Source organism: Carcharhinus amblyrhynchos, chromosome 15 (assembly GCF_965287045.1).
Source record: "Carcharhinus amblyrhynchos chromosome 15, sCarAmb.v2.hapA, whole genome shotgun sequence".
In the NCBI taxonomy this organism is placed as follows: Eukaryota; Metazoa; Chordata; class Chondrichthyes; order Carcharhiniformes; family Carcharhinidae; genus Carcharhinus; species Carcharhinus amblyrhynchos.
Genome location: NC_137338.1, coordinates 69,967,031 through 69,976,710, shown reverse-complemented (window position 1 = coordinate 69,976,710; position 9,680 = coordinate 69,967,031). Strand labels below are relative to the sequence as shown.

At 49.1% G+C, this 9,680-nt stretch overlaps 1 protein-coding gene across 1 annotated transcript; it reads left to right on the top strand.

Annotated features, from left to right (window-relative positions):
- kbtbd7 (kelch repeat and BTB (POZ) domain containing 7) lies at positions 1-5,760 on the top strand. Its single transcript, XM_080204160.1, has 2 exons — positions 1-436; positions 3,868-5,760. Exons 1-2 carry the CDS (start codon positions 5-7, stop codon positions 5,359-5,361), a joined length of 1,926 nt encoding a protein of 641 aa, XP_080060286.1. The 5' UTR covers positions 1-4; the 3' UTR covers positions 5,362-5,760.
- Positions 5,761-9,680: the final 3,920 nt, after the last annotated feature.

The following is a 9,680-nucleotide window of genomic DNA, read 5'->3' as shown; positions in this document are numbered from 1 at the left end:
TAAGATGGCGGGTGTGAGTGGCCTGACGGGTCCTGAGGTGCTGGAAGACGGGGCTCATGCTCGGGCCTTGCTTCGGGAGCTCAAATCCTTTTACGATGCCCGGCTGCTGGTGGATGTGACCCTGGAGGTGGAGAGTGGCAGCCGCTTCTTGTGTAACCGCAATGTCCTGGCTGCTGCCAGCCCCTATTTCCGAAGCATGTTCACCGGCGGCCTGTTCGAGAGCAAGCAGCAGAGCATCACCATCCATGAGGTGGACTCGGACTCCATGGCGCTGATCATCGATTACTGCTACACCGGCCGAGTCACTGTCTCCGAGGCCACTGTCCAGAAACTGTATGTCGCCGCCAATATGCTGCAGCTGGAATATGTCCGGCAGGCGTGTGCTGCCTTCATGGCCCGCAGACTGGATCTGTACAACTGCACCGGCCTCTTCAAGGTGAGGAGGTAGTGGGGGGGTGGGGAGGTGAAGGGGGATTTGGGGTGGAGGAGGGGGCTTTAGTGGGATTATTGGGAGAAGAGGGGGTTCTTGGGGGCGCTGGGGGAGAGGAGGGGGCACATTTTGGGAGGGGGAGGGAGGGAGAGGAGGGGGCACTTGGGAGGGGGAGGGAGGGAGAGGAGGGGGCACTTGGGAGGGAGAGGAGGGGGCACATTTTGGGAGGGGGAGGGAGGGAGAGGAGGGGGCACTTGGGAGGGGGAGGGAGGGAGAGGAGGGGGCACTTGGGAGGGGGAGGGAGGGAGAGGAGGGGGCACTTGGGAGGGAGAGGAGGGGGCACATTTTGGGAGGGGGAGGGAGGGAGAGGAGGGGGCACTTGGGAGGGAGAGGAAGGGGCACATTTTGGGAGGGGGAGGGAGGGAGAGGAGGGGGCACTTGGGAGGGAGAGGAAGGGGCACATTTTGGGAGGGGGAGGGAGGGAGAGGAGGGGGCACTTGGGAGGGAGAGGAGGGGGCACATTTTGGGAGGGGGAGGGAGGGAGAGGAGGGGGCACTTGGGAGGGAGAGGAGGGGGCACATTTTGGGAGGGGGAGGGAGGGAGAGGAGGGGGCACATTTTGGGAGGGGGAGGGAGGGAGAGGAGGGGGCACTTGGGAGGGAGAGGAGGGGGCACTTGGGAGAGGAGGGGGCACATTTTGGGAGGGGGAGGGAGGGAGAGGAGGGGGCACTTGGGAGGGAGAGGAGGGGGCACATTTTGGGAGGGGGAGGGAGAGGAGGGGGAGGGAGGGAGAGGAGGGGGCACATTTTGGGAGGAGGGGGAGGGAGGGAGAGGAGGGGGAGGGAGGAAGAGGAGGGGGCACATTTTGGGAGGGGGAGGGAGGGAGAGGAGGGGGAGGGAGGGAGAGGAGGGGGCACATTTTGGGAGGGGGAGGGAGGGAGAGGAGGGGGAGGGAGGGAGAGGAGGGGGCACATTTTGGGAGGAGGGGGAGGGAGGGAGAGGAGGGGGAGGGAGGGAGAGGAGGGGGCACATTTTGGGAGGGGGAGGGAGGGAGAGGAGGGGGCACATTTTGGGAGGGGGAGGGAGGGAGAGGAGGGGGAGGGAGAGGAGGGGGCGGGAGGGAGAGGAGGGGGCACATTTTGGGAGGGGGAGGGAGGGAGAGGAGGGGGCACATTTTGGGAGGGGGAGGGAGGGAGAGGAGGGGGCACATTTTGGGAGGAGGGGGAGGGAGGGAGAGGAGGGGGAGGGAGGGAGAGGAGGGGGCACATTTTGGGAGGGGGAGGGAGGGAGAGGAGGGGGCACATTTTGGGAGGGGGAGGGAGGGAGAGGAGGGGGCACATTTTGGGAGGGGGAGGGAGAGGAGGGGGAGGGAGGGAGGAGGGGGCACATTTTGGGAGAGGAGGGGGAGGGAGGGAGAGGAGGGGGAGGGAGGGAGAGGAGGGGGCACATTTTGGGAGGGGGAGGGAGCGGAGGGGGAGAGGAGGGGGCACATTTTGGGAGGGGGAGGGAGCGGAGGGGGAGAGGAGGGGGCACATTTTGGGAGGGGGAGGGAGCGGAGGGGGAGAGGAGGGGGCACATTTTGGGAGAGGGAGGGAGAGGAGGGGGCACATTTTGGGAGGGGGAGGGGGGGAGAGGAGGGGGCACATTTTGGGAGGGGGAGGGAGCGGAGGGGGAGAGGAGGGGGCACATTTTGGGAGGGGGAGGGGGGGAGAGGAGGGAGAGGAGGGGGCACATTTTGGGAGGGGGAGGGAGGGAGAGGAGGGGGCACATTTTGGGAGGGGGAGGGAGGGAGAGGAGGGGGCACATTTTGGGAGAGGGAGGGAGAGGAGGGGGCACATTTTGGGAGGGGGAGGGAGGGAGAGGAGGGGGCACATTTTGGGAGGGGGAGGGAGGGAGAGGAGGGGGCACATTTTGGGAGGGGGAGGGAGAGGAGGGGGCACATTTTGGGAGGGGGAGGGAGGGAGAGGAGGGGGCACTGGGCACATTTTGGGATGGGAAGAGGATGATGTTTTGGGGAATATTGTGGGAGAAGGGAGTTTTGGGATGGCATTGGGGAGAACAAAATCAGCCTGGGAAACAGGCCCTTCGGCCCAACGAGCCCACGCTGCCATCTCAACACCACCTCTCTATCCATGACCCCTATCTAATGTTTTATGGCCATCCAGATTGAGGGAAAACTGATTTAGGGACAATTTATTCTTGCCAATCAGCCTAACAGCACATCTTTGGGGTGTGGGAGGAAACCGGAGCACCCGGAGAAAACCCACGCAAGCACAGGGAGAATGCGCAAACTCCCACAGACACCAGCCCAAATCCATGTGTCTGCACAGCAATCCGCGATAGTCACTGAGCTGTCGTCTTGTCCAGTTTAGGCACACACTAATGACATGAAGCACTAGGCCAATCTCAAACAACCAAGAGCAGCCCCAGTATGACCCATTGCGTGTATGCCCCTCGTTGGACACGGGAGGGTAATTGGGCAAGAAGGGACATAAAGAGGGTAATGGTGATGGAGTGAGGGGGATAAAATGGAAGTGGGTAAAAGGTGCTGGTAGAGGAGGGCGTAATGGGTGTTGTGGGGAGGGTGCATAAGGGGAGATTGGGGAGCAGGGAGCAATGGGTGAGGGGTGTAGGGAGGAGTAATGGAGTGGAGCGAGAAACAACAGGGTGAGTGGTTGAGGTTCAGGGTAATTGGGTAAAGAGGGAAGAGATGACAGGGTGAGGGAGATAACAGGAGATAATGGGTAGGGAGGAAGGAGTAATGGGGAGGGGATGTAGATTCCTCATGCATGAATCACAAAAGGTACAGCATGTAAATAGGAAATCTAGTAGAATAATACCATTGATTGTGAGGAGGATTCAATGGAAACATACAAGGGTTGTGCTTCAGTTGGACAGAGCACCAGTGAGCTGAGTATTATGTATAGTATCGGTCTCCTTATTTAAGGATATAGTTAAAAACAGTTCAGAGAAGGTTTACCAGACTAGAATGGGTGAGTTGTCTTATGAGGAAAATTTGGACAGGCTAGGTTTGTATTCACTGAATTCAAGATCCTGAGAGGTCTTGACAGGATGGATCTCTTGTGGGAGAACCTAGGACTAGGGGCCACGGAGGTGAGGTTATATCTTCCCTGAGGGTTGAGAGTCTTTGGAACTCTCTTCCTGTAAAGTGGAAGCAAAGTCTTTTAACATTTTTGAAGTAAAAGTGGATAGATTCTTGGTAAGCAAGATGGTGGAAAGTTATTGGGGGTAGGCAGGATGCAGAGGGTGCCATCAGATCAGCCGTGATCTTATTCAATGACAGGGTGGGCTCGAGGGGCTGAATGGGCCACTCTTCTTATTTGTATGCTTTCAATGCAAATTTTAAAACTCTCCATATGTCCAGTTTGCTTGCATGCAGAAATGCTTATCAGTCCTGTAACTGTGCTGTTGCCTTAGTTTGCAGATGCCTTCGACAATGTGGAACTGAAGGAGAAGGCACTTGCTTTCATTGCACGCAACCTGCAGCATCTGTGCAGGACAGAGGAATTGTGTGACCTGTCACCTGAGCAAATAAAAGAAATCCTAAAGCTGGACACGCTGGATGTTGATAGTGAGAGGAAGGTATGCATGGTTGCCATTCAATGGATTAAAGCAAATATTGTTGATCGTGCTGCACACGCCCTGGATGTATTGAAGTGTGTCCGCTGGCATCATTTCACAGAGAAGGATAGAATGTACATCGATGCTCTTAAATCTCAGCCCTTGGTCAAAAACAAGCCTCTTGCCTCCATTGTCGATGATCTTTCTGCATTCCAAGGTGTTGACATGCCAGCAACTCTGCAAAACACTTCGAAGAGGATTGGATTTAGTGCGAAGGAAATGGTTATATTCTTTGGCCATCGAAAGGAGCCTTTCCTCTGTTATGATCCATACACCGGTGACATCTACACAATGACTTCGCCCTTGACTAGTCCTGCTCTTACCAAGTCCATCAGTTCACTTGCTGTCTGTGTTTCACCAGACAACGATGTGTTCCTGGCAACGCAGCCAACCAAACAGCTTTGGATGTTTAATGCGGTTCAAAACAGTTGGCAACAACTTGCCGAGCGACTGCTGGCGAGAGAGGGGATGGATGTTGCTTATCTGAATGGATATATTTACATTCTGGGTGGTCGCGATCCATCCACAGGCCTGAAAATTAAGGAGGTGGAGTGTTACAGTATTCAGAGAAACCAATGGATTTTTGTGACCCCCCTGCCTCATGCACTGCATTTGTTTGAGCTGATTACAGTCGGAGATTGTCTCTATGCTGTTAATAATAAGAGGATGCTGTGTTATGTGCCAGAGAGAAATCAGTGGTTAAACTGTGCTTCTTTAAAGCGCAGTGAGTTCCAGGAGGCTTGTGTTTTCAACGACGAAATCTATTGCATTTGTGACATTCCTGTCATAAAGGTTTACAACCCTTCGAAGGGTGAGTGGAGAAGGATTAATGATGTCCCGATCGATGCCTATATCCACAACTTTCAAATAGTTAGTCATGGGAACAAGCTGCTTCTCATAACCACCACGGTTCCACAGTGGAAGAAAAACAGGGTGACTGTTCATCAGTACGATACAAACGCGGACCAGTGGGTCAACATTGGTACAATGTTGGGATTGCTGCACTATGACAGTGACTTCATATGCCTTTCAGCCCGGTTGTATCCTTCGTGTTTGGAGCCGGGCCAGAGCTTTATCAATGAAGAGGATGATGTCCGCAGCGAATCGAGTGCGGACTGGGATTTTGAAGGCTCCAGTGATATTGACTCTGAGTCGGGGAGCTCAAGTTCCTTTTCCGATGATGATTGGCAACCCCCAGAAGGATTGAGAGTCGAACGAATCCAGCGAAACGGCCATTTGGTCCCGCCAGACAACAGAGCGTCTCATATCAATGGCAAGACTGGGAACTAAACTGGCTCCATTTTAAACAGTCGTCAATGAGACAAATCAAAAATCGTAAAAATAACTAGTATTTTTTCTGATTGTTGCAGATCTGGTAGTTTTTGGACAAATGACAGTTATATTTTGCAGTACATGTTAAAGTGTCTTTGGAGGAACCGAAAAAATAAAAGAATTGCATTGAAATGATTATTTTTCCCTGACTGGCAGATGTGCCATGAATTTGTTTTGCTTTCTATTCAACCCCACAGCTTTTTAAAGAAATGATAAGGTAGTTTCAGTAGAGTGCAGAATTCTCCTTCATAACAAGGAGCATTAGGTCTTTTTGCTGTTGTACTGCACATCTGTGTATGACACTTCATGGAATCTCAAAAACCTTGTATAATAAAAGCACTCGAAGATGTCTTGCAATTTGGATGCTGCTGAATTTATGAATTGCTGTTTTTGCTGTCAAAACATTTATTACCCATCCCTAAATGGGGAAATGGGATGTCTTGAGGAGTGTACGTATAACAGAAAAAGATGCTGGAAGTCTTAAAGCACATCAACGCAGATAAATTCCTGGAACCTGATGAAGTGTATCCCAGGACATTGTGGAAGGCCAGGGAGAAAATCGCTGGTCCCCTAGCGCAGATATTTGAATCGATAGTCACGGGTGAGGTGCCTGAAGATTGGAGAATGGCAAATGTTGTGCCTTTGTTTAAAAGGGGCTGCAGGGAAAAGCTGGGAATTACAAGCCAGTGAACCTCTCATCTGTGGTGGGTAAGTTGTTGGAAAGTATTTTGAGAAACGGGATCTAATGGCATTTAGAGACACAAGGACTGATTCAGGACAGTCAGCATGACTTTGTGAATGGAAAATCATGTCTCTCAAATTTGATTGAAGTTTTTTGAAGGGATAACCAAGAAGGTAGATGAGGGCAGTACACTTGATGTTGTCTACATGGACTTTAGCAAGGCTTTTGACAAGGTATCGCATGCATAAGGTTAAATCTCTCAGAATCCAGGGTGAGATATCTAAGTGGATACAAAATTGGCTTGATGATAAAAGACAGTGGATAGTTGTAGAGCGTTGTTTTTCAAACTGGAGACCTGTGACCAGTGGTGTGCCTCAGTGACCAGTGCTAGGTCCACTATTGTTTGTCATTTATATTAATGATTTGGATGAGAATGTGGGAGGCATGGTTAAGTTTGCAGATGACACCAAGATTGGTGGCATAGTGGACAGTGAAGAAAGTTATCTCCAATTGCAACAGGATCTTGATCAGTTGGGCCAGTGGACTGATGAATGGCAGATGGAGTTTAATTTAAACAAATGCAAGGTGATGCATTTTGCTAGACTGAACCAGGGCAGGACTTACTCAGTTAATGGTAGGGCACTGGGGAGAGTTACAGAACAAAAAAATCTCGGGATACATGTTCATAGCTCCTTTGAAAGTGGAGTCACAGGTGGACAGAGTGGTGAAGGCATTCAGCATGCTTTGTTTCATTCATTAGAGCGTTCAATACAGGAGTTGGGATGTCTTGTTGAAGTTGTATCTGACACTGGTAAGGCCACACTTGGAATACTATGTGCAATTCAGGTCATCCTATTTATTGAAAGGATATTATTAAACTAGAAAGACTGCAGAAAAGATTTACTAGGGTGCTACCTGGACTGGATGGTTTGAGATATAAGGAGAGGCTGGATAGACTGGGACATTTTTTCCCTGGAGTATAGAAGGCTGAGGGACAATCTTAGAGGTTTATAAAATAATGGGAGGCATAGATCAGCTAGATAGTCAATATATTTTCCCAAAGATAGGGGAATGTAAAAGACATTTAAGGGGAGAGATACAAAAGTATCCAGACAGGCAATTTTTTCAGAGGGTGGTGAGTGGAACAAGCTGCCAGAGGTGGTGGTAGAGGTGAGTACAATTTTTTTTTTTGTCTTTTGAAAGCATTTAGACAGTTACATGGGTAAAATGGATATAGAGAGATATAGACCAAATGCGGGCAATTGGGATTAGCTAGGGCGGCATGGACAAGTTGGGCCAAAGGGCCTGTTTCCATGCTGTAAACCTCTGACTCTAATGCAAATATCTTGTATCTAATTTAAAGAGACATGGACATTGGTTTTGTACAAGCTTCTGGGGGGGGGGGACTGGCTCTAGCTTATTGTAGAAGAACCCTCTAGTTAGAAGGAACCCAAAGTTTAACCCTGTCACCTTGTAATGAGGTTCGAGTAACTTGCAGATTCAGTGTTGCAAATGGTAAGTAAGCAAGCGGACTTGATGGGTTAAGTGGTCTTGTTTCACATTTTCTGGTATAATCTAATAACCCATGTGAATTCTTCTATAAAGCTGGCCATTTTAAAACTTTGGTAATGCTTGAGATTTATCGGCACATTGAAAGCCTTTTTGTGTACTTTTGTATAGTGTGCTGTTTGTTCTGCTTTACTGACAACGCCACGGATGACCAGTGAGAATGCTGCTGTTTCTCTTCAGCCTAACTACATAAAGAATAGCATCAAAGGTACGATCTATGTAGGAAGTATGTCTCTGTGTAGAAGTTCTGAGCACAGAAAGAGATCACTTGGCCTGTTGTCACTTTTTTTTTAAACAAGGGTACTTCAGAACTAATCCCGGTGCTTGTGCTGCCTTCCCTAGCTCTGCATGTTCCTCTGCAATATCTCTCCTGAATATATGGATTGAGATAGTGGTAGGGACCCAGGTTTGATTCCAACTTTGGGTGACTGGATAGAGTTTGCATGTTCTCCATCTTTGTAGGTTTGCTTTAGGTGCTCTGTCCAAAGATGTGCAGATTTAGTGGATTGACTATGCTAAATTGACCCTTAGTGTCCAAAGTTGTAGGTTAGAGGATTGGCCATGATAAATGTGTGGAGTTGTGGGGATAGAGTGGTGGGCCTGGTGCAGAATGGCCTTTCTGCACAATTGGGGATTCTGTGGTTCCATGCCTCAACTTCCTCTTTATCAATGGTCAGGCAAAGGTATTAAGTGCTGGAGCTCTTGTGGTGCAGAGGGTAGCACCCCTCCCTTTGACCCAGAAGCTCTAGCTTCAAGTCCTACCCCACCACAGGACTTGCTGGCCACAGAAGGGTAGTTCATAACATGGCCAATCAGCCTGTAAATCCTGATAACAGCTGAGTGTTTCCTGGTCATCAATACTGCAAAAATCACTGCAGCACATGTAATCTTGGACCAACATAGTGGAAGTGCATTGTCACCAATGCCCATTTTATGGCCATAGAACCTGGAGGAAAAGCAGGATTAAGGAACAGAGGTGAGGTGTAGATCAGAGAGTTTTCCATGCAAAGGATAGTCACTCCTTATCTCTGAAATTCACCTTGTGTCCATTTTTGAACTAGGGCAGTGAAAAGTCCAGAGCCAAACGGTCCCAAACTGGCCTTGGTGAATGGATTATTGGTGAAAAAGTGCTGTGTGATACCACATTGAAACTCAGCCTCAAAACACTTGAATTGAGAGAGAACCAATTCTGTGGGATACATTGTGCACTTTCCACCAGTCCTAATAAAGAATAGTACCTGAGCCTGTTCAATATCTAAAGAGCTTTTGACCAGACTGCACCTAAAAAAAAACTAATTAGCTACACCTCTAACTGGGTCCAGTTATTAGCAAGGCCCTTGAATGGAACAGGAAATAAGATGAGTTTGTCTGTTCCAGTGGATGGTGAAGATGCTCTGGCTTCAAATCAATAAACAGGGTTCAATGTGCTCTGCCTGGTCTGGGTATCATAGTTAGACTGGTGTTAGTTTCTGCATCAAAATACAAATAGCACAAAATACAAATTCACACCTTTCAACACAGGAAATGTGAATAGGAGCATTTGTTTTTCAGAATGGATGTTAATGTCCTGGTCAAGTAACATTAAACAACTTTTATCTTGCATCATTGTTTTAAACAATGTTTCTGTTATGACTATAGAACTGCAACAGATAATTCTGTGTTCTGTAACATAGAATCCCTACAATGCAGAAGGAGGCCATTCAGCCCATCAAGTCTGCACCAACCACAATCCTACCCAGGCCCAATCCCCATAACCCTGTGTATTTACCTTAGTTAGTCCCTCTGACACAAAGGGACAATTTAGCATAGCCAATCGACCTAATCCGCACAGCTTTGGACTTTATACTCCCAGTGAGTATAGTGTTTTCTGGGTTTGAAGGGATAGTCTCTAGAATAAACACAGACTGTACAGTTTGGATGTATTTATTACAAATTTACAGCAACCTTTAAGTTTTATACTTGCTCAGATATTTAAAGTTTTCCTTAACCAATCAAGCTTCTAGTTCAGGGCCGGCAAGCAAAGCAT